The sequence below is a fragment of the Fukomys damarensis genome, unplaced genomic scaffold (genome assembly GCF_012274545.1).
Source record: "Fukomys damarensis isolate Sample0158 unplaced genomic scaffold, DMR_v1.0_HiC HiC_scaffold_9, whole genome shotgun sequence".
NCBI classification, from domain to species: Eukaryota; Metazoa; Chordata; class Mammalia; order Rodentia; family Bathyergidae; genus Fukomys; species Fukomys damarensis.
The window spans coordinates 20,137,961-20,162,226 of record NW_022900921.1 but is presented as its reverse complement, the minus strand read 5'-3'; the positions used below and the strand labels follow the sequence as shown (position 1 = coordinate 20,162,226).

General features: G+C 46.9%; 1 protein-coding gene across 10 annotated transcripts in view; it reads right to left on the bottom strand.

Annotated features, from left to right (window-relative positions):
• Tenm2 (teneurin transmembrane protein 2) overlaps window positions 1-24,266 on the bottom strand; it is a 1,175,298-nt gene that overhangs the window by 12,471 nt on the left and 1,138,561 nt on the right. For all 10 annotated transcript variants that reach the window (XM_010622224.2, XM_010622227.2, XM_033761618.1 and 7 more), the window contains 5 exons: window positions 23,046-23,200; window positions 20,992-21,866; window positions 15,327-15,502; window positions 13,324-13,559; window positions 1,077-1,373 (listed from right to left, as the gene is read on the bottom strand). In XM_010622224.2, coding sequence (XP_010620526.1) covers window positions 1,077-1,373; window positions 13,324-13,559; window positions 15,327-15,502; window positions 20,992-21,866; window positions 23,046-23,200 — 1,739 coding nt within the window. The remainder of the gene's footprint in view (window positions 1-1,076; window positions 1,374-13,323; window positions 13,560-15,326; window positions 15,503-20,991; window positions 21,867-23,045; window positions 23,201-24,266) is intronic.

The window sequence follows — 24,266 nt, the reverse complement described above, 5'->3', positions numbered from 1 at the left end:
ACATGAGTTAGCGCTTCTGCTCAAATGACAGAGTTTATTACATTTCCTCGTGTCAATTTAAAAGCCATAAAAGACAGGAAGCGTGGACCAGAGATTACACGGATTCAAGACACTGGGTATTAGCGATTCAAACAGAGCACCTCTCAAACTAATGATCTGATGCATGCGATCTGGTTCAGGAGCTTTACAGAGCCTGGGGATCTGCATTTGCAACAAGGTTCCCAGGGGTCCGGATGTAGTTGAGATTCTACTGTGATCACAGAGGGCGTGGAGGACTGAGGTGAGAGGCATGGAGCTCGACCCCAGGCTCAATAATAAAGAATCCTGAGACTGCTTAGAACTAACTGGCCCTGGCCAAACCAAGGGAAGTGTGACCCTCACACTAGGTTTTCCCACCTCTGATTGAATTTAAGAGAAAGCACTTCCTCCCAGCTGCATTGGGGGCATTTATGTGTCAGACTCAGGCTGAGTGGGGCCGGACGAGGACCCCTGACAGGCTTGGCATGTGCCCAGAGGGACCTCTTCTCACCGCTGCTCCACCCTGACCTTTGTGCCACAAGAAACCTTGAATATGGCACAAAATTCAGACACAAAAATTATGTAGAGAGAATCTGTTGGCTGTTTGAGCCAAGAGGCCAAGTAGGAGGGTGTTGCTCTGTGTGCTTGAGTTTTAGGCAACATTCCCTACCCTGATGGCTTAATTTAGGGCAAGGCAGAAATGACTCGCTGCATTTCCAATTCATAAGTAATGATTAGCTGTGCTGCCAGTGGGATGATTCTGTCCGCTTCAACATCGCTTTTTTTTTTTGGAATAAAATCAGACAATCCATCCTTTTTGCCATTACTGAGTGTCTAGCACTTTTTTTTTTTCTTCTAATGGTAATAGTGCTGAGCTATGAATAACATTTTCCTTCAGAATTTTTCCCCTCCAGTGAGGGTGGGAGTGTGAGGGGAGCTCTTGTAGAATCAAAGTAAAGATGTTAAAATGTCTCATGGCCGAGCGTGTCAGGCTGGCTTCAAATGGGCAGCAGGGATGACAGGAGGCCCTGCCGGACCATGGTGGCGCCGTCACTCACCTTGTCAAGGTAGGAGTAGCTCCACACTTTCCCGTCAGCGAACATGCGGGACACGATGCGGCCCTGCTTGTCAATGTCTGTCCTCTCGCTCATGGCCCCACGCTGAAGGCCAGCCAAGCGCCCATTGAAGAAGTAGGAGACGTTGACGGCGGCCAGCCCGCTGCTGGGGAGCCAGAGGAAGGGGCGGCCCACCTGGTCATAAATGATCCTCAGCGTGAACTTCCGGTGATCGTCATAGATCTTTTCTGTCCGGATATTCCGGTCATAGTCGATGGACAAGAGATTTCTTCCATGGACCTAGAAAAACACAAGAGGCCTGCTTTGAACGACAGCACTCAGGCACATGTCAGACTTCTGTGGAGGATGCGGCAGGTAGGGTCAATGTGCAATGGGGAAAGAAGTAACTGACATTATTAGACTGTTGCTTTCCAAACTTCAACATTACAACACACAAAGAAAATGGCAATATTCACAGAGTGAACTGAAACAAAGAGGGTGCTTCAGGCTGGACGTGGCTGAGCCAGGCACGGCTACCATAGCAGTGAGGTACGACTACAAGGGGTGCTCTCGCGTTATAGAAAGTGGGAGTGGTGGAAACTGCTGTGTGCAAATTACACAGCCAGACCTCAGGGTTTTGATGGCCCTGCATTTCCACCCTGGGGACAAGATAATTTGCATACTATAATCCTTTCTGCCACATTATCATCTGGGAAGCTAATGACCTTTAAGAACAGGGGCAATAATTTCTCCTGAAGTTTCATATAAAGGTACCTAAGAGGGTGAGGACCTTATGCAGAATACAGAGGCTCATTCCAATGTGAACTCCTTTATTTCGAATACTGAGCAGAGAGTCTTGCTACAGCCACAGATGCGAGGCCCCAGCGGGGACCCCTCTGCCAGGCTGGGGACTCCGACAGAGGGAAAGCCTGCCCGACTCAGAGTTGAAAGGGACGGGGAACACTTCCAGACACAATTTAACATTCTTTAAGGAGTTGATTCTATCAGAGCGGAAAGGCTGTACCAGAAGGCAAGGCCGGCTGGGAGACAAGACTGTCCTGAGGGGCAAAGGAGGGGCACTCTTGAGGCTTGCCGAGCCCCGACCGAGGGAGCGGAGGGCTGGATGGGAATGCAGTGTAGCTGACTCTGTCCAGACTCTTACAGCACAGTCAACTGCAAATCTAGACGACCCTGTGGGGCTGCTGGAGGTGAGGGAGGATGCCAACAGGCAGGAAGGGAGATTGCTGCTCACTCCTCTCCTGACCCTAATCATCTGCCACACTGAATGGTGACAGAGTCTCTGATGGGAATCACACCCACAGAACAGGCTGCTGAGGACTAAGATACACAGGCAGCACGGGAGAACTCTGCACCCACTGCCCAAGGGGATGCTCGCAGAGATCTCTTGACAAACGAAACGGGAAATAGAGAGCTTACATAGCTTGCTTGAGGTCACACAGAGTGAGGGGGTCTACAATACCACTTGGGCAATGAATCAGCTTTACTGCCTCTGGTACTACATTTCCGTTCAGGGACCTGAACCGTGTCAAATGGGGAATCCAGTGTAAAGCACTTCTGTACCCTTGAGGGCTCCACTGAGCAGCTTATGGGAAGACAAGGAATAATTCTAACACCAGAGACATTTGTATTTTGTACAAAAGCTTTGAGCCCAAGTAAAGAGCTATATTTTTTACCCCCCTTTCAAGACAGTGGTCTCCTACAAGATGTCAGTGGTGCTTCCCTAAGGGAAGCCGACTTCTTTGAGAAGTAGGGAACCTGTCATTCTTCCCACATTCCCACTTTTCCTACATTGCATATGCACGCAATGGCAGGTGCTCCAGCATTTGTCTTATGACTATGAGGTGATTGTGAGAGTGGAAACTCACAGGATCATGGCTCATAAGGAAAAAATCTAGATCCCGGGGCCCTCAGCGTCTTCACTGGTCATCCATATACCCAGAAACTGTTTACCTTGAGGCTTTACACACGTCATAAGAAAATAAGGAGTGTATCTTATTTAAATCTCTGTTATTTCTAAACTGTCACCAGCACTCGAAACCAATCTAAATTCACACAAGTATCTAATACTTTCACAGATACGGTGCTAGGCGATTTATATTAACTTATCTCACTTTACATTTTTACAATTTGTGCAGAAATTTTTTTTATATATGGATGACTAAACTGAGACGAATACCATAGCCACACAAGGATGTGAACGTGGGACTGTTCCTTGGGAAACAGATTCCCCAATCCATTGTTGTTTCCATGGAGTACTACCAAGGGGAAGAGGATGGAGTAGTTAGCAAAGAAGATGCATCAAAGCATGGAGAAAGGCGGGCAGGTGGTGAGCTCCTGGGATTCTGTGAAAACCCAGCAGTGTGTGTGAGAGAATCCTGGATGAACTTGTGGCCACTGGGAGGAACACTCCAGAGCCAAAATGGGACGCCAAAGCTAATGCCGTCCCAGTCACTGGGGGGCTCACCCCCAAATCAGACTCACCATTTTCAAAGCAAACACAAGCTGAGGGGTCAAAAAGATGACTTCCTCTGCGAACGGAAATGTGGCCATATGGCATTGCTTCATCTGGGACAAACATGGAGGGCGGTCAAGTTTCTTGAAGCTGTGTGCTTAGAGTTTTAGTGCAGGGTCTCTTCAACACTTGGTTAGCCAAATGAGTGCAGGAAGGATTTTCCGGGCTCCCAGAGGCACCTGCTGATGACTCCCCACTGTGTTACTTACTTCCTGGCCTCCTGGCCGTCGTCCCTTCTCCTTTTCCCCTTATTTTCTCCCTTTTGAGTCTCTTCATCCCTATCCCGGGCCCCGGGTGCATCTGTCCTTCTTAGATTTCGGGTCTCTGCCGGCACCGCCGCTGCACGAGTACATGCAGGCCCCCAGCACTCCCGCCAGCCCTGTGGTGTGCACAAGGTGCACAGCTTTAACTGCGCCCCGCAGGTCGGCACATGCGCGCTGGAGCCGTGACCCCGACCCGAGCCTGTGCCTCTTGCGTCCAGGCCAGCCCCTAGGCTGGGTCAGTACTGTGGCCCACGGCCACCGTCGGGCTGGAACTGGGCACCCTCACCCTCTACCCGCTCGACTGGCCCCCAGGCAAAGTGGCTGTGGGCTGTCGCTTGCAGCAAGGCCCTGCCCTCTGCCACTGGGGAAAAGACTGACAGGCAAATCACACGTAACCATCATTGAGCCACACAGTTTTATACACGTGCTTATATGTGCTCTCATGAAAAAGACCAACGTGGAAACTGTATGTATAGTTAGGGCTCTCATTACAATAACATTAATATCTGAGGGTGCCGAGATTACAGAAAGACATAACACCGGGCAAACACAGAAGATGGTCCTCAGCCTCTGACTGCTACCATGTGGTTTGTGATTACTCAGAGCTGATGGGGCCTCTGGCCTGGGTGCAGCAACTATTAAAAAAGTAGTGGAAAGGGGAAGTGGGAAGGGTAGGGAAAGGAAATAAGGGAAAAGGAAAAATATGGAAAAATAGAAACAAAGTCTTCGTAAATAGGGAAGGTTGAAGAGGGTGAAGGGAAGGCAGGGGAATGGGGAAAAAGAAGAACCAAGATACATCATGTAAAAATACAAGATCCCAATGATGAATGTAACTGTATTCACCTTAAATGTACCAATAAACTTAATGAAAAAAAAGGAGTTGCAGTCATTAATTATTAGCTATTGATAATAGGGTGGATTTTCACTCCCAAATTCACCATGTTCTGGGAATAGAATTTTTTATTTTTTTTGGTAACAGGGATCGAACTCAGGACCTTGTGCTTGCAAGGCAGGTGTTGGAACCACTGAACTAAATCTCCGGCCTGGGAATAGAATTTTGATACCAGTAATTGTAGTTAACTTTTTGTTTGTTTGTTTGTTTGTTTTTTGAGACAGGGTCTCGCTATTTAGCTCAGGCTGGCCTTGAACTCGCCAAGTAGCCCAGGCTGGCCTTGAACTCTGGGTGATCCTCCTGCCTCAGCCTCCCAAGTGCAGGATTACAGGTATGAACCACCACGCCTGGTCTAGAGTTAACTTTTGAAATATGAAATTTCTATAAAAATGTCGCATCCTTCTAAAAATTAAACACAATAAACTGATGAGCAGAGTTCAGGACTCTTGTGTAATCTAATAAAAAACATTCATTGAGAGGCAGTGCCTGGGCTGTGGGACGTGAGACGGTGCAGGGTCCGACAGGCAAGCGTGGCTTTTGTGGGCGCCGCCCCCCAGTTAGAGCACGCGGGAGCTTTAATTTAGCCACACTCTTCTCTTATTCTGAATTAAATTATCCGTCTGGCAATATTTAAATTAACCTTGAGGCTTCCTGGAGAACATAAAAGTTATTTTGAATTATTTTCACTGCCAGGATCAGCACAATTCCCTTCCCAGCCAGCTCGGTAGGAATTCAGTGATAGAGAAAACCAATTTTTAAATTAATACAATTTTGTGTTTGTAAGGAAGCCATTATTTTTAATTATCGGGCATTTTCCTTAGCCTGGCTTCCCCAGTTAATAAAACTCAGCTATTTAGCATGGTTTTTATTTTTGCAGAGGGCAGACTTGGAGAAGCAGTTTACCCTGAGGAATTTCCCCTAGAATGTTTTGATCTCACCAAGCACACGCCTGTCACAAGGAGGCTCGTGGAAAACCCAGCGAAAAGGAAATGCTGTCGTCAGAATGGCCCTGCTGGGCCTCTAACGGGTGACTCTAACTTAGCTCTAGGGGCAAGGACAGGAGCTGGTGACTGGAGGAACGGAAGGAGGGAATTACACAGGGTTGGATGCCCTCCAGGAGATGGAACTACAGCGCAGCAGGAGAGATTTGGGTGAGACACACAGAAGGACCCTCCTGCCCATGCTGCTTGGATGGAGGAAGGGAACCCCAAACAAGTCGAGTGAGGCAGGTGAGAGCTTCTCTCATGTTTAAAGGCAGCAGGGCCCGCCTTCGAGAGCTGAGTATTCGCTTAGGCGGAGGAGAAGCCTGGCGAGCTGACATCTTCATTTCCTTTCCGGGCCAGTCCTCTGGGATTTAAACGGGGCTCTCCCCAGCTCCCACACGAACAGACTGGATGCAGCACTGGGATCAGCGCTTGTGCAGACAAAACAACTTGCCATAAATTTAATATTAGCTTAAATAATGCATCATTAGCAGGGTAAGCTCTGCAAACACATTAAATAATGTATTCCTCAAGCAAACATTATTTTTTGGAATGGCTTGCTGTTTCGGAGGGTGCAAAGGTGGCAAGACCTGGATTTGAGTTGCGGTCGTGACACTGATTAGCTGTGTCATTCCCAAGCCACACTGTCGGTGCAGACACCTTCATCTTCCCATCTATGATGGCTGGTGAGCGCCCAGCCGGCAGGGACTTGAATCTAATTTCCCTGGTGTCCCTGCTGTTCTGGGAGTGCTTGGTGCTCCAGGAACAGGTGTGACTCCGGGGGACGAAGGCAGTGAGTGTACAAACCTGACCCACCCTGAGATCTGGTCCTAACACGGAGAACTGTGAAAAGGAAATGTGACGAGGGCCACCTCTGACTGCCAAACATCTGCAAGGCTTTGCCCTGCACTTGACCTTAGCCAAAAGCCCGAGAAGCGATTGAAAGGCTTTACTCGAAGAGCAAGTCTGGAAGGGCTCCTAGGACCTGGCAGAGGTGGGACAGAGGGACTGTTCATGACATCGACTAAAAAAAGATCCCATTCATTCACTATCTACCGCACACCTACTGAGTGCATCTTATGACAACAGGTGCCTAGGAAAGTAAGGCAGGAGTGGTTCCCGTGCCCGTGGGACTTATCAGCCGCAGGAAGATAAAGACAGGTGAGCCTAAAACTAAAACTCAAGGCAGCGTTTAGCATAATCACAGGGAAAGAAGGCCTTGTTCCCTTGGTTTTAGCCCCTGCTAGTTGGTTGAAGCCACATAGGCTTTCCTTCTGCTCAAGGAATGGTCTCTTCTGTCTCAGGGCCTTTGCTTGTGCTTGCATACAAGGATTTTCTTCCACATTCTACATGGCCAGTTTCCTCTTCCTCTTCAGTTAGTTCTCAGCTCAGATGTCCTTTTCTCAGATCTCAGAGTGGTCTTAACCTAAATTATACACTGTATTCCCTATTCCCCTCACCCTGTGCTTTTCTTTGAGCGCTCATCACAATTTCTTTCCATTACTTGTCCATTTATTACATTATCATCTGCTTTCCCTTGCTAAGGCATAATACAGCAAAAGCTCCATGTGGGTCTTTCCACTACACCATCTAAAGCAGGAAATTGTTCAAGAGTTAAGCTCACTCAAGGAATATGGCATTTAATGTCTGTGTGGAGGCCTGCCCTCCTAAGTACGTATTATTTAGGTGAGCATTACATTTGTCACATGTTTCTCTGTGCACAAGCTTTGCCCACAGTGCTCCACGGAGTCATGTCTGTCTTGTTCACCGACGTGCACTTGGTGCCTGTATAATGCCAAGAGGCAGCAGGCGCTCGCCAAGCAAAACATCACTCGAGGGACGAGTGAATGGTGTGGATGGAAGGATAAACTTCAGGCTTTCATGATGACCCACGTGTGGTAACAGGTTCACTCAGAAAGGAGTCCACAAGCATGTGTTCATGCGTACACACGTGTACCCCGCTCCTGTGTCTGTGATCTCCCACAGAAGTGAACATAACGCACGCCAACATGTAATTTTAATGTGGTATTAATTAAATGGAAGCCAAAACAAAATTACTACCTCCTACTTCTTCTTGGAATACTAATAACGTGACTATCAGTATCGTGACGGAAGATTATCCTGGAAGCAATTTTTCTTTTGTTCCGCTACCTACACGTGTAGCTGTTTCTTGCTTTTGCAATCTGCCTGTAAATCATAATCAGGAAGAAATATCCTAGAGGGTGGTTACAGGCCTTGTTTACATGGAGAACCAGGCACAAAACCAATTTTAGGATAGGGCAGAAGTTTTAGGTTTTAAAAGAAGTTTCGGTTCCTTCTTCCAAAGGACCAGGAAAAAGTCTGGCTGGATAAGAGTGGGGAGGCAGGCGCAATGGTGCCTCAAAAGAAGCTCAGCGCAGGAGTCTGCCTCCAGATCAGGCTTTGGAGGAACTTAGGCCGTAGAATATATCAAGCATGTGTGTGAGTAGTTAAGTCATAGCATCTCTTCCTTCCTTCTTTTTCCAAGCCTTCCTCTGTCCAGGCAATTACAGAGAGGTCTACTACATAATACAGATGTGGGCCTGCAACCTGGGCCTGTCCAATCACAGCTCTCCCATCTTCCTGACCAATGACTGGCTCAGAGATGTATACTCCATCTCAGCCAGGCCAATCAGTTTACAGAATTTTACAAAAATGTATCCCGTGGAGAGATCTGTGTTTCTTTCCTCTTCCCTTACTAAGCCAAGAAGATGGAAGCCTTGGGTGGCTTTGGCAAAGTCTACCTATCCCCACCATGTGAAGGGGGTGGAGGAAGAGCAGGAGAGGGAAGGGAGGAAGGAGGGAGGAAGTGGGGGGAGAGAGAAAGAGAGAGCGGGGAAGGTCGGGGCGGGGGACGATAACACCTTTAAGGCCAGAGTCTCTCTTGTGGCCTGTTAGGTGAGACCATTGTGTCGCTTTTTGTCAAACTAATTTGTATGTTTTGTAGTGAAGACTCCAGACAGAGGGCCCTGTGTTTGTGAATTCATACCTGTTGGAATGGGGGCTGATTTATACACTAAACCCTTCTAAGCAGGAGTCAAAGGAAAGCATGCCCTATTTATCTTCCTTTGTCCCTGTGTCTGGGTCCCTACCACATAGCACTTGGCACCAGGGCTATAGTGGTGTCATAATCCTTGTGCCTACAGAGCTTACAGAAGCTGTGTTACAACCTCTCCTCATGTTTCTGCAAGGTCAGAGGGGACACAGGAAGGCGTGGAGGGCAGTTTGTGTGTGCGTGTGTGCACGTGTGCATGTGTGGTGACTCTCAAATCACAAGTCTTTCCCAAACTGGCTAAAACATTATATAATTTTTGATGGAAGGATGTGGTCCATCCATCATTTAAAAATTTCCCAGTTTGCAAGGAGAGAGGAGGCCGATGCTATCTTCTGCTGAGGGACATCTCTGACCATCGGGCTGTGGCAAGACAAGGCAGTGAGGTGGGTCAGAATGTTACTAGCATGGCTCTATCATGGTGGCTTTGCTGGGAAATTTGATTTTCTTTCAACTCTAGGGATGCTTGGAGTCTTGGAATCTCACACCCCTCAACTGGCCAGACTTCCAGGAGCTGCCCAGTCCCTGGAAAAATTAGGCCATTGGCTTCAACACATGATATCACCAGTTGCACCCCACCTTAAACACCCTGGCATCCACGGAGGAACAACACATAAGATCCCTGCTGTTACCCAGTGTTGGCTAAATGGTTGCATTTTCAACTTAAGTTTGGCTTCTTTCCTGGTGCAAAAGGCAGGGCTGGAGCTACTACCGCCTATGTCTGCCTTGAGGTCAGCTTCCAGTCTCACTCCTTACAGCCACGGAGCCTGGGCGGCCACCCACCTTTCCCAGTCACAGGACATAGGGAGGACGCCTCACAATGTCAGCGTGACAGCAATCCTACGGTCTGCCCAATCCTGTTAACTGTACCTGCTAAACCTCTCTCAACTTTCTCTGTCTTTTTTCTTTCTCTCGTCCCTGCTAATGATTCAGCCCTCATCTGGGTTAATGCAACAGCCTCCTTGCTGTCCCTCTTCTTCTCTCTTGCCTCTCCATCTGTCTTCCCTTGCACCAGAGGAAGCTGCAGAGATCTTTCCAATGCAGCACATGCCAGAATTTCCTCTGCTAATTCAACCTGGGGGCCCTCCCCCCACTATCCTCAGGGTACACGTCAGCGCCAGCCTCACAGCACAGTCCCCCGTGTGCTTTCCCAGCCAACCAGCTCCTCCTCTGCACCTCACTGTCACATATCCACCTCCTTTCTGGCCTCACTGAGTGAGAGCTTTCTGAAATGCCACTCCATTGGTGGTCTCTTGGCCTTTTCAAACAGTCACTTCTTTGGTTTTCCTCTGGCTAATACCTCTGCTGTTCTTCAGAAATGATTGTGACTCTTTGTGAAATCATCTCGGTCCCTTGTCAACCACGAGACGTGAGTGGAGCAGCAGAAACTCTGCTATAAGTTAACCAAACCTTCTGTTGCCTTCTCCTTCTTGGGCACTCAGAGAGGACAGTGCCCAAGCTTCCTTGAAGTGGATTAGAGGTCACGCAGCTCTGTTCTCGCCAGCCTGGGTGGAGGGGATGTGTGACATGACCAGGCCTGTAAACATCCAGTTTCGCTTTCCCTGCTGCCATAACTGTGGGGCCACAGGATTAAGATGACAGCATCATAGGACAGAGCACCTTTAGCAAATCACTGTTAAGAGCAGCCTGCCTCGTTCAGATTGCGCTATGTTAAGCTGCTGAGATTTCAGGGTCTGTTTGTTACCTGGCTATAACCTATCTTTTCTCAACTGATACCACTTAAGCATCCTTTCCCTGCAGTATGGTTAAATCATACTATTGGCACTGTCTCCTTCTCCTTCTCATTTTTTGTACTGCTGAGGACTGAACTAATCACCTACATCCCCATCCCTGTATGTTTTTTATTTTGAGACAAGGTCTCCCTAAGTTGCCTAGGCGAGCCTCAAATTTGTGACCCTCTCAAGTATCTGGGCTTACTGCCACCACATCCAGCTACACTGTCTTCTTCACTAAGATGGAAACCCCTCAGTTACAAGGACCCTGGTTTTTCTTTCTCTCCTTGGTTTACTCATTCTGTGGTGCAGCAGACAGAGCTGGCACTTAGTAAACACCTCTTGAATGAATGAACAATGTCATGGCTCCATTTGACAGCGGAGCAGGAATGGAAAGATATGTCCAGATCAGAGACAGGAAGAGAGGAGCCCATGTTGTCACTGGTACCCCAACTTACACGTGCCACTGGACACTTTTCAGTTGGGGGGCTGCACACTTCGCGCCCTGAGCTTAAGAAGCATCAGCGAGAAGGCCACTCCCAAGCTCCCCAATCCACAGCACACTCAACACTTCCCTTCCACCTTCTTCCAACCGCTCCCCTGCAATTTCCAGGAGTTGCTTTCATTTCATTCACTAACCAGTTTATGAACTGAATTAAAATAAATGAGATGCAAATAAATTCCAGGCTTTCTCCCTCATTTTCAAATTACATTTTCAGTCCACTCAACCTGTTATAATCTCATAGTGATTTTCATTTAAGAGAGCTAAATGGATATGTGATTATTGTTACAGGAACTAACACCAGACAATTAAATGTTGAGGTGTTGATAGATAAAGCTGTGTTTTGATTTGCATAAACATGATGCCAGCGAATCTAACCCTGGCAGAAATGCAGTTATAAGACTTGCGTGCCTAACTTCTGCTAATTACCACAAGTACCATTATTAAGATTTTTAATATTCAGAGTTGCGATTATAGCCATTTTATTTTAGGGCCACATTTATCTTTATTTTGAAAACTTAGTCAAAATGCGTAACTGATTTATCAGAGAAAAGGCGCGATTACTACTTATAATCAACTTCTACAGTGCAGCGTATCAAAAATCAATTACACAGACCTGAAATCCAGTCATTAAGGATTTAGCTACTAATCTCATTCCATTTTTGTCTTTAGGAAGATACTGCTGCTTGCAACTTTGCAGATACCAGCGGAGGAAGAAAAACATGGGAGACCACTGATAACCTAATGTGGAGAATTAAACTCCAGCCAGACAAAGGCAGAATCTTAATAAGGAGTGGGTTGGCTGCACAGGGAGATCACCTGGGCTGACTGCATTTCAATCTAGCAACACACTGTAAAAGTTACAGCCCAAGTTTTGCTGAGGCCGAATCTGCCATTTTCAGGGATCCCAAGGCATCGTTAAATTCTGCCACGTGCCATGGCTTGCTGTCTCTCTAGTGCTTATCTTGATCTGTGATTGTTTTAGCTGCGTAATAGTTTACTTATCATCTGCCCTTCTCTTTCATTTTACTGCACCCCTAAATGAAGGCTGCAGGAGGCGGGGGGGCTTTCTTGCTGCATCATACATCACAAGCACACAGCTGATGGTAGGTGTGCGGTAAACGTGTGTTTGTTGGGATGTGATTAAAACCGGGAGTCCCAGGATTCTTCTCCTGACCCTGGGAAAGGCTTAGCATAAGAGTAGGAACAAGTTCCCATGGGAGACAGGTGACTGACAAGAGCGCCATCTACTAGTGCTGACATTATCTGTGACAGGGACTCTAAATAGGAAGTTGTGTGGGACAGTGGTTAAAGTAACTGGTGGACAAGCCAGAGGGAAGGATGGAACGGAGCTGAATCCTAGACTGACTGTGTTCTAGCCATTGCACTAGCCTTAGGCAGTAGCTTTTCTGAACTTGTTTCTTCATCTGAAAAATGGAGGCAAGTGCTGTGAAACAGTGCTGTGAAAAGGTTGAAAATTAGACAATACAAGCAAAGAATTTGTTATAATCCTTGAGACTCAGATGTCCTCAACACACACTATATATTAGTTTTTAGAAGATGCAATTTGGGCACTTCGCTTAGTGTGGAGAAAGTAGGGTTGGTTTAAACTTCCTCCTGTAGTTTGGTTGCTAAGTCCCTTTTGGGTGCCTTCCCTGACTCCCGAAGGCTGGGTGATACCTATTGCCTTGGGCCCTTGTGACTCCATCAGACCCTAGAGGAACTTTTGTCTTTTCACTTAACCCACGACCATTCTATGTCCATGTGTTCTGTCACGGCCTTGAGTGAAGGGAACATACTTTACAAAAAAAAATTTTTTTTGGTACCAGGGATTGAATTTGGGACTTTGCACTTGTGAGGCAGGCGGTGGAACCAGTGAGCTAAATCCCCGACCCTCTTCCAGTACTTACTAAATCACCCAGCCTACAGCAGGCACCAGCAGCAATGCATTTGCTGAACTGGCCAGAGAGGGAGGATTGAGGGATAAGATGAGCATGTGAAAGAAAACCAAAGAGTTCTCCAGCTATAGCATAACGTGAACCCCTTAGCAGGAGATGGCTGCCCTTTTCAGTCCTAGGAAATGGAGAATGTTTGCCCCAAGGTACAAGACCCAAAGTGCTATGGTTTCCACCTTGTGAGGCAAGAATTTGCCTTCTCCATGGAAGAAAGGATGAAATCAGGCTTGGAGTCTGGGAAATTCTTCTCTCACTGTAAGGAAAGGGTATGTTGTGTTGCCTTTCACTCTGCTGAAACATGTTGGGTGAAACCACTTACCCGGAGCTTCCTGCCAAAGATGGTGACTTTGCCTTTAATCTGCTCCTTCCTCAGGCGCCACTCGATGGAGTTCAGGCCGTTCTCCATGGGCAGGGAGATATTGCAGCGCCCGATGGTGGGGGTGATGGTGCCGGCGAGGACGTGGGGCTCACTGTGGAAGCTGACACCCATGCCGTTGGCGTACATCACCCTCAGGGTGCCGTTATTACAGAGCTGGTAGCTGTTCCGCACTTGATCTGGGACAACACGAGTGGAGGTGGGGAGAGGGAAAGAAATTATCCACTCAATTAGTCAGAGGAGAATAGAACCCCTATTTTTACAGGTTTCCATGGTACTTTGCAGCTGTCAATCGTAGCTGCCTTCATTTAGCACACATACAATGTGAAGGTGAGTAGCAGAGATGTTACTGATCCACGTGAAGAAAAACATTATTAATGTGTGGCACTCCAGAAATAATTATGCCGTGATATTTTTCTTTTACTCACTGAAGACTATTAATAGTACATTTAAACATTTAAAAATGTCTATTGCCTACACAATTTGTGTCAATCAAATTCCTGAACTTTAACATATATATTTTAGCTTATATTTTAAAAAAAGTAAGTGAAAGGAAAATTACTTTAATTTTTTCCCCTCTCTTGCCTAACATCTAACCCAAGGTTGCTGGTCTAACCACAGGTCAGATCCACTGCAAAGTGTGTCCAGGCTTCTTTAATACAAATAAGCGTAAAAGCTCCCCTTCCTCTGTTCGTGCTGTTGTTGCTTATTCAACCACGGTGCCACCTCCACCAAAGAGAACCCTCAAGAGACTCAAATAACTGAGGTGGAGTGAGCCAGTGGGTGCTGACAATGAGCTGCGTGTCTTCTCGAATGAAACTACATGAGTCAATCAGACTTTTGACCTTTTTCTTTGAAAAGTTTCACCTTCCACTGAAAAGTTTCAGGAAAGCAGTGTGAGTCAGAAACCCCTTTTACAGATACACTGCTTCCCAACTGCCTTGGCGAAGGCGCTGGGCCTGGCGGGCCTCTGAGATTTCAGCTTATGGGGCAGTGAGCACGGGTGTACCTGTCACTCTGTGACTCCAGCCAGCATACAGAAGGACAGAATCTACATCATTAATCATTTGGCAGAGCAGAAATAGACTCATTCAAACAGGCTCTGTCTCAGGATGATAGTCCGCAAATGTCACCATTTATCTACTGAGAGGACACTTTCATCGTCTGACAACTGGCTAACCCACTGGCATTATATCTCAATTAAAAGAAAAATTAATCTGCACATGTCCTTTTCTTGCTTGCCCCTGTGTTTGGCCTGGACCATGTGGCATGTTTGATGGCAACAATAACCACAGGGTGGTCAGAACTCTCGGAGACCCTGGTCCTGGCAAAAAATTGCTCACGACTTCAGACTCCAGGGAAACCAACTCAACAAAGGCATGCTTGAAAGAGAATCTGAATGCAACAGCAACAAAGGAACCACATCACACCAAACCAAACCAAGCCAAACCAACCCCCCAAATCCAGTGATGGAATAGAGAAGAGAATAAATAGCCCTTGAGAAGAAAACTGTCTGTGCTCTGTTGGTGGAGAATGCTCTAGTGATACAGTATAAGACATGGGGGGAAAAAAAGATGAGGGATAAAAATGGGCATTTTCAGATATGAAGACATTTCCAAGTATCTAGATATTTGGTTGGGTGTGGATGACATTTGAATCTGGTTGAGACTTTTTTAAGAAACAAGATTCCCTCTCCTGTCTTAGTATGTGTGGTAGTACATGATGTTTACATTCCTTTTAGGGAGTTGGTACACGTACCTACTACATCTTAACTGCTTTTGTAGAGCTAGGTTGCTGCATGTGAATGTCTGGATAAGGCAGAAAGTTAAGGAGAGCTCTAGGTACCTGGAAGTCCCCCGGGCTAGGGAGTTCTCCCCCTCTGGACTCGGCCAAGCGCTGGGCCTGGGAGCAGGTTTGGGGCATAGAGATGCTGGGGTGGGGTTTACCTTGTACCACGGTGTAGGAAGCTTCTACCGAAGACAGGTTGGTGATCACAGTGACGTCATCATCCCGGTTGGAGTTCTCAATGTCAATGGTGATGGATTTCTCCATTTCCCGGTGCAGACTGGTGACCACCCCCGTGGGGCGTGTCACATTAGTCAGACGGCCCTCGTGGTCATAGCTGGTGGAAGAAACACACTGGTTGGAAGTACAGTCAGTGAAGACGAAGGTTGGCCTGACATTCAGAATTATACGAGACCAGAGAAAGAGCGTGGAAGGCGGTGTGGCTGGTGGCATCCCACACTGAAGACCTTTGACCCAACCACAGCCTTGGTTGGCCCTGAGAATTGGTGGTGGTGTTTCCTCCTGCCCACTGGTGTAAGTGGCTTCATCACAGCAAAAACATTTCCGGTGGTCTCTGTACTTAATTATGCTTTCCCAAGTTAAAGAGAACTGCTACTTATAAGCAAGCATCTTTTGCTCTTTACAAAGCCACCAAATTAATCTTCCCAAAATATCAATTTCATCAAGTCACTTCTCTGCTAAGCAAACCACACTTTCCCAATTATTGTTCAATCAAGTCAAAAGCTGGCATTTGAGCCCATCCAAGCCTGGAATCCTCTACAGGGGTACAACCTTGTCACCTCACAGACCTCTTAAAAGCCAGCCTGGGCCAAATACTTCCTTTTTGTCTTAACTCAAGCATGGCAGGCCAGGCTTCATGTAGCCTGTTCCTTGGTCCTGCTGCCCCACACCACCCATGGCTCTGTTTCCCAAGCACTTCCCCAGGTAGTTTTCCAGGGACTGTTGAGCTCAGCGGTCCTCTGCACCCAAGTCTAGTTGAATCGTGTTCTTACCCTGCTGCTGGCAAAGGGCCTGAAATTGGACTTTTTCTGCCTTCTGTTTATGTCATCTTTACTTTCCTCAAGGTGTGGAGGTGTTTTCTGCTACCTCCTTTCACAGGAAGCCTTGCTGTTCTAGTGGGTACAGTATCTCCTCACCCTGGAAGAGCCATTCATGCCAAAAACTGGGTCCTCCTCACACCCCAGGAAAGGGGAAAGAGGCTTCAGTGTCTGCATGTGGGGGCCTTGGCACTCTCCCAGAAAGCTGGCAATAAGAAGAGAGACAGGGAAGGTAATATCTTCCCTGGAAGGTCCTGGTGTGTAGCAAAGGATGGGCACTCAGGCCTTCTGAGTCTGATGTTTTCTCCCCTGTAAAGAAACCGCCTCTCTGATGGCTACCTAGATGCTATTTGTGATAGTGACAAATTAAAACAATCTAAATGTTCACTGATGAAAGATTCATTAAATAACTGATACCGATGATGAATGTCATTATACTGTTTACCTTAAATGTACCAATAAAATTAATTAACTTAAAAAAAAAAAAACCAAAACGGATGAGGCCGGGGATTTAGCTCAGTCGTGCCTCTGCCTGCCTCACAAGCACAAGGACTTGAGTTCATTCTCCAGTAGCAAAAGAACAAAACAAAACAAAAAGACTGATGATGTATCCATAAAGTAGAAACCTAGAAAGCCATCACAATTGATGGCGTAGATTTTTATTCATTGCCACAGAGAAATATATATATTGTTGAGTGGAATAGGGTATTAAGGGTTCTCCTCACGAGCATATAAGTATCTTCATGCTTAAGAAATTCTCGGAACACAGAAACACCTAAACATTAAGAGTGGGGTCTCTGCGCAATTTGCACTAGTCTTTATTCTCTTTGTGTGTTCCAGTATGTTAGGAATTATGCGGAGTGAATATGACTTGCCTCCATATTTTACAAGCAGAGATGATACTCAAAATAAGAAAGCGAGGCATTGGTCAGTGTCTGAGTTCCGGATGTCTAGTGCAGTGCTAAGGCCAGAAAGCGCCTGTCCTCCTGCTGCAGTTGGGACTGCGTGAGTTCATTCTCTGGAACACATGTGAGGACTTGAATCCCATCCACTGTGGTTCGGCAACCCATACTGTATATAGGCTTCTGTGCTTCCTTTTGAGAGAGGGATGAGGAGGTAGAATTTCTGCCTCGGGACAACAGAACACTGGGGCAGAGGCCACAATTGCAGGGGCCACAGGGAGAATGGCATGTTCTCTTTTGCTTTCAGGAAGCTTCAGCTGCGGACAGCTTTGCTCATTTCTTCCACAGGGCATCTGCAGATCCAGGGCTCTGCGCAAATAACTACGCATGCAGGAGCAAAAGCTGTGGGTTCCAGCAGTGGGATCTCAAAGCTGACCCAACGGATCTAACAAGGCTGTGTGCTGCGTGGGGCTGAAGGGTGCTTCAACTCCTTTAGTCAGTATTCATAAGGAACCTGTTCAGAGCCCTAGGGGAATGGCTGGGGACATAATGAACAAAAATCCTTACACTCGTGTTAGCTAGATAAAAAGAACGCAAATAAACCAAGGCTGCTTTTGTCCTATTTGGGAATTCAACAGCTGAGACAGGGTTTCCACAGGACCATTTCCATGGGAGCTCTCCAAAAGCCACTTCCCAGCACAGAGAGGAGGGAGGAGAAGACAGCTATCAAAGAGGCCCATTCCTGGCTCATGAGTTGCAAAAACTGCTCTTCCTAGAAAGTAATGTTTGAACTCTATTCTGCAGGCTCCTCCCATCCCTTCCCAGGATTCACCACTCTCCCCTCCCCAAGGTGGACTGGAAGAACATCACTGAGATCCCTTTCCAGCTCCTTTCTTCTGGAGGGCCTGTTACCAGTGCTGAGTTCTGCCCCTCCGGGCCCCATTTGCTAAGGCAGACCCTGCACCTGCCACAGACAGAAGAGCAGCAGTGCTGGGGATGAGGAGAGCAGCCTACATGCAAAGTGAGACATTAAGAAGACCTAATGTACAAGCTGCATACTTCAGTTCTGCTTTTCCAAAGTAAGTCCCAACCTTCCTGATTCCTGTTGGCCACAGGGCTTGTTTGGAACCCGAAGGATGGGGTGGAGACAGAGGTGTGCTTAGTAATTACCCTCTATTCTTTGTTCAACTTCCATATGCCAAGTGCTTTGCTAATCTCTAAAACTGTAGTAGCTCAATGAACTGCCTTGATGCCTCTAGCATACAGTATGCACTATTATTGCCACTTGATAGATGTGGACACTGAGGCTCAGAGACGCTGATTCACTTGTCCAGAGCCAATCAGAAACTAGGCAGCACAACTGCCAGCCATACCTGTCACCCAGCACACTATCTTTTGTGGAAGGCTGTGAAAACCTGTGCTCCCCTCAGGATGGGCCTTGATCAGGACATTTCTCTCAGGACGCAGTGGCTTTGCTTCTAGGGAAATCTTATTCCCAAGGCTGGGACTTCCTGACACTTCCTGGAACTGTCTGATCATAAAATGAGACCAGGGTGAGTCATTACTGTTATTTTTCTCTACACGTCTCTCTGCTCCAAGTTATTAACAGGCTTGCCTTGTTGGGAACATCTTCCCCCCAGTTTAGGAGAAATTCTCACATGGAGTTCAAAGGTGAAGCTCCAAATTTAATCCACAGTCCCGTTTCAGGACAGTGGCGCATTATGCAAAGAAATGGTAGACGTGGACGTCTGAATAAGCCTGTTCACCACGGGACTCTTGGTGCGGCCTGGGAAGAGGTGACACACTTCGTTTCCACGTGTATAAAATGAGGACAATCAAATATCTCCTTACAGGATCACTGCGATATTGAACGGCTTCTCTGTGAAGTTCTATGCAGACAGAAGGCACTGCTACTCCTGCCAGGTATGGGACCGCGTGCACCTTGCTTGTAATAGGGTGAGAAGCAGGATCCCCTTAGGGATGCTTTCACTGACGGTCAGACTGTCTACCAGTAACCTTGGTGTGGTTTTCTTCACTACTCCATTAATTCTTCTTGCTAGAGCTTTGGCTGAGGCTATGAAGTGTTGGCCGTGAGCACACAGGCCCAACAGGAAGTGGAGTTTGTGTTCCTGCTTACACAGCCAATTTGCTGACCATGCATAAAAAAGAGCTACAAACCAGAAGAACTCACAATCCTCTCTTTTTTTTTTAACCCCTGGTAAGGCTAAGAAAACCTTATATATTTGAGCCTCAACAATGAAGGGGTAGAAACTGTTGAATTTATCCACAATGTGAAAAAATCCCTAGCTTATTCAGTGAAGAGAAAAATTATTCAGTTTTATGCTAACTCCCGCAAAAAAAAAATGAAAAATGTATGAATCCAACCTATGTTTTCATTAAGCTGGAGACCCTTGCTCGAAGATGCTGGGAACTAACCCCAGACCTACCCCAGAGCTACTCACTGCAGCTTTCAAGGAAGCCTTAGAGGCCTCCTTAGAGCAGCCTTTCACTCTTACCCAGGAACCTCAACAAATACGTTCTGTGATTATCTTAATTTTATTGGTATGTTTTAGACATGCATAATGGTAGCGCTCATCCCAGGGAATTCGTACCTGCGCATAATATATCATGTTTCTTCTTCTTTTTTTCCCATTCCCCTCCCCTGCCTTCAACCAACAAATAATTTGTAAATGTGTTGGGTCTTCAGGTGAAAGCGCCACAGGGGAAAATGAGAATCTAGGAAGTGTGTGGGTTAAAGTACAGCTTGAAGCTATTGGGGGGGGAGCTGAAGGTGGCACTTGGATGGTGCCCTCGAGGGAAGAATCATTGGCTGGTGAAGTGTGATCAAGTCCTAGGGCCTTGAAGAATGTGAAGAGGCTTTAGAAGATAGCTTTGTACAAAGAGGGAAGCCACAGCAAGGAAAGCAAGTGGACAGTTCAGCAAGTCTCCAGCAGGTGGCAACAGCTGCCTTTTAAATCTTCCGGAGCCCACTGACAAACGGACAAGAAACGAATGCTCCTAGATTTAGGAGTCATCAACAGTGAAGTCTTCTGTTCTTTCTCTTGTTCCCTGTTCATTGTGTGACATCCTCTCCCTAACTTACTGTATTTTTACCTAGCTGCAACATCCAGACAGAAAGCTGTAAAGGTTAACCCACTTCTGCCCCACCAAGGACAGCTGGATACTTATACATTCCATTCCTATCTCAGGCAGTGATTGGGAGGATCAAGGCTCAGCAGTTTCTGCCAACCAGCATCTCATTGGTTAATGCCTGGAGGAGCAGGCGGCTTGACCAAGAGCTGCTTCAGGAGCTAGGGAAAACAGCTTTTTGGCAAAACAAATGGTAAGACTATTAAGTATGAGATAATTGCTAAGGGAAATATGACCAGCTTTCACATCTTTTAATATACCTAGCACTTTATCTGTATTGATCTTCTTCTGCTAAAGAGGAAATTCAGAGTTTATCTACCTGTCTGTGCAATCAAGTGTTGCTGGACCTATTGGCAAATTACAGGAGCCCCACTGGGAGCTTGCCTTTTAGGTTCTCATTTCCGCACCCATGGCAAACAGGAATAATCAGCAAAGTTAATCAGCACTTTATCTTCCAGGTGCTGTGCGTGTCCAATATCCTGAAATTTGAATGGCAAGCAGACAACAGGAATTCCCAATGCTGGGAGGGAGGATGTTCAATATCAGAAACCCAATAGAGCAAATCATTTAAGAGTCAGGAAGAGGGACATGAATATCTTGAGGCCAAGAGAAACCATTAAAGTTGGGAAGACCGTGTGACTAAGCAATTTTAAAAGCCACACCAACAGCCAATCCTGATGCTGACTTGGGCACCGATACCTCACAAACCCACTTACTCATAGAAAGTTGTCCATCCTGTTTCATCGCTCTTGGTGGCTAGGAGCCCAGTGTTCCCGTCATAGGTCATGAGGCCAAGCTCCAGGTTCTGCGTGGACACAACCTTGAGGCCTCCATTGGTCCCCACAGTGAGGGTGATGATCTGATTGTCCGGCATGAGCAGGTGGCGGGGCATGCCACTGCTGTCCCGACGGATCTTCAGGGAGTTGCCATTATTGTCGATCAATTCAGTGACATCATTGTCAGCACTATATGTAAAATTATATAAGTATTCCCCTGTCACCAGGCTCACAGTGTACTGGTGGATGCCATCCGCATTGAAAACGTACAACTCCTGCTCTCCGGGAGATGCAGCCTCATACTGATTGAAGGCATTAAGAACAGGTTTGTTTTTGCTGACTGCCCGGATCCGAATATTCCCAAGGTCTGCAATGTAGATAGTGCCATCCGGAGCGACGGCCAAGGAGGATGGGGAATTCAAGATGGCATCAGTCGCGTAGGCGTCATCTCCTGAATAGCAGATGCAACTGACATCATTTTTGCAGTCGCAGTCCGAGGCTGCCCCAGCTAAGAGGCAGATCTCTCCATTGGTTGTTACCTGGCGCAGACGGTTAATCTTCTTCTCATCTGTCTCAGTGATGTAGAGCACCCCTGTGTGAGAGATGGCAATGGCACTGGCTGACTCCAGGGCTGAGTGGATAGCGAGCTTGCTGAGCGAGTAGTCAATGCCAGGAACCTGGCAGTGCATGGGGCGTCCTGCAATGATGCTGACTTGGTGGTTCTCAGTGATTCGAAGGATGACATTGTTCTCTAGAACATACAGGGAATTATCCATGGGGTTGACAGCAAGGTCTGTCGGCCACTCCAGGCGAACCTGTGGATGACACGGTATCACATTCAGGAACAGTGTCTAATATATCCACTGTTCAAACGTAGGGCATGTACATTGATTTTTATGCAACTAAGAGACATAGCCTTTAACACACTGGACTAGAGGTGCTCATCAATGAACCAGCTGCCCACTGCCCTAGCTGACCATGTGACAAACATCTCTGGCTCTGCCACAGGCCCTGACTAGAGTAGACTGCCAGTTCTACCCATGCTGCCGTTTTCCAGTCCCAGATGGCTAACCAGAGTCAGAGCTCTCATATATGGTGCACAGGTTGTTCATTGCAAAAGAGACCAGTGAAAGCCAGCCCATGAGCCTGAGAAGGCTGTGTTCTTTTAGATAGGTCATCTTTATCTAAATCACAGAAAGGACCATGTGGCTTTCAAGGTAACTATAACCCAAGGGCACACAAAGTACAGGCTGGCTAGCAAACTTCAACTTGAATCCCTGAAAAAGGGGGTGGGGGAAGAAGAACAAAAGAACAAAGAACTGTATCAAACACATTCCTCCTCTGTGGAATTTGAAATAAAAATCTTAGTAGCAAGTTGTCAGTTTGTTGTGGAATTTGAGCTGAAATTTATGAGGTTGACCGAGGGTTGAAAAGACTCTTACAGGAAAAGTGAACATACATTCCAGGCTGTTTGAGAACAAACGTTACACATTCAAGGAAGCCTCTATTCTCTGCTACCGTAAGAGCCTTGACTAAACACACACTTTGGGAACTACTGCACAGGGCTGTGCTCTAGTTACTCCTGCACAAAGTAAAGGTTTATATAGTGAGGATGCAATCATTTCTGATTAACAGGGATGCCCTGATTGACACATAACACCATATGGTACAGCCTCAAACCTGTAATAATGACGGAGAAGAACGGTAATTACACAGCAACTCCTACCCTGTAATCTACCACGGCTGGAGTGTGTCACCAACTTGACTTTTCCGAGCTGCATTTTCCTCTCTCTTACACATTCTCTCCCATTCTTACCTGACATTTTCCACTCCATCTTGCTGCCTAGTTCACCTGGGGGGCCTTCTTCAAACAACCCGTGATCAGTGTCCGTATCTCACCCTCCCTTTCCTCTTCCAGTTCAGACAGGAAGAAGGTGAAAATGTTAGGCCAAGAACTGAAAGTGGCCTCATGATGAGAAGAAAGAGCATCCCACCTGAGCTACATCCATGCTGGAGTCACAGCTCAGTGGCCGGACAGCGGTGAGATCATTGGAGCCCAGCAGGGTGGAGATGATTCCATTCTGGTCCACCTTCCTGATCATGGTGGCGTCCACGAAGTACATGAGCCCATTTTTATCCACTGCAATACCTGAGGAAGGACAAGCAGTGGGAATATAACTCTTGGAAAGCCATCTGGTTTGTGGGGTGGAGGTGGAGGATGCCTTGCCACTTGTTTTCTGCTTGGACCTTACTGGGATGGATTAGAACACATGGAGCAGTGGTCCTCAGTCTTAGGGGCACTGTAGCGAGATCTGCATAATCCTTGGGGTGCTGGCTCTAGCACTGTCCCTCCCTCCAACGGAAGGAAGAACCCTGGGCTGCTGATGAACTAAAGGTGACAAAGAAGGAATGCATTTCCTTTCTTTGGAAAAGAAGTTATTTCCAAAGTTCGTTGCTCTACAAATTATTGGTGGTAAATTACTTGAATATCCTTCACAATGATTCCAACAACGTGGCTGAGAAACAATGGTTCTCACAGTCACACAGTCCCAATTCAAAATGTATCCTCCAAGAAGAATTCCCAATTAAGCCTTGACTCCACTCAGCACTCCAATGCCCTCGGGGAACACCAAGCCCGAGCGCTACCCTGTCACAGCAGGGCTGATAAGACACAGACCTCGGTTTCTATTTCTTTTGCATTTCCATTTCAGTGCCCAAGTACAAGGCTTCACATCCTTAATCCGTGCTGCAGGCTGCTTTCACAGTAGCTAAAACTGCTAAGAGGAATTAGACCCTCAGATGATTGCTCCCTAACCTTAAGCATCTTTAGTCCTTTTCAAATGGGGACCTATTGGTTCCAACAACTCTTCTATCCCAGACCTCTGGAAAATGTACCCATTCTTAATTGCTACCATTTTCTTGGGCATTTACAATGTGGCAGGCACTGAGCTTTAGACTTTCTATAGTGTATTGTCTCTCAGAAAAGTCCGGGAGTGGTTGGAGTCCCCCACTGGGCCCTGCTGTCTCCATCTCCTATGGTTGGCACGTTGGCCTTTGGAACTAGGGTCTCCTTCTGACTCCGTGACCAGCAGCAGTCAGAAACCTCCAGGTGCAATCCACTCCACTTTTCACTTGTAGCATATGTGGGTGATAACGTTTACCTCAAATAAGTAAAAAAACCGAAATACCCACCCACACACCAAAGCGATCTATCA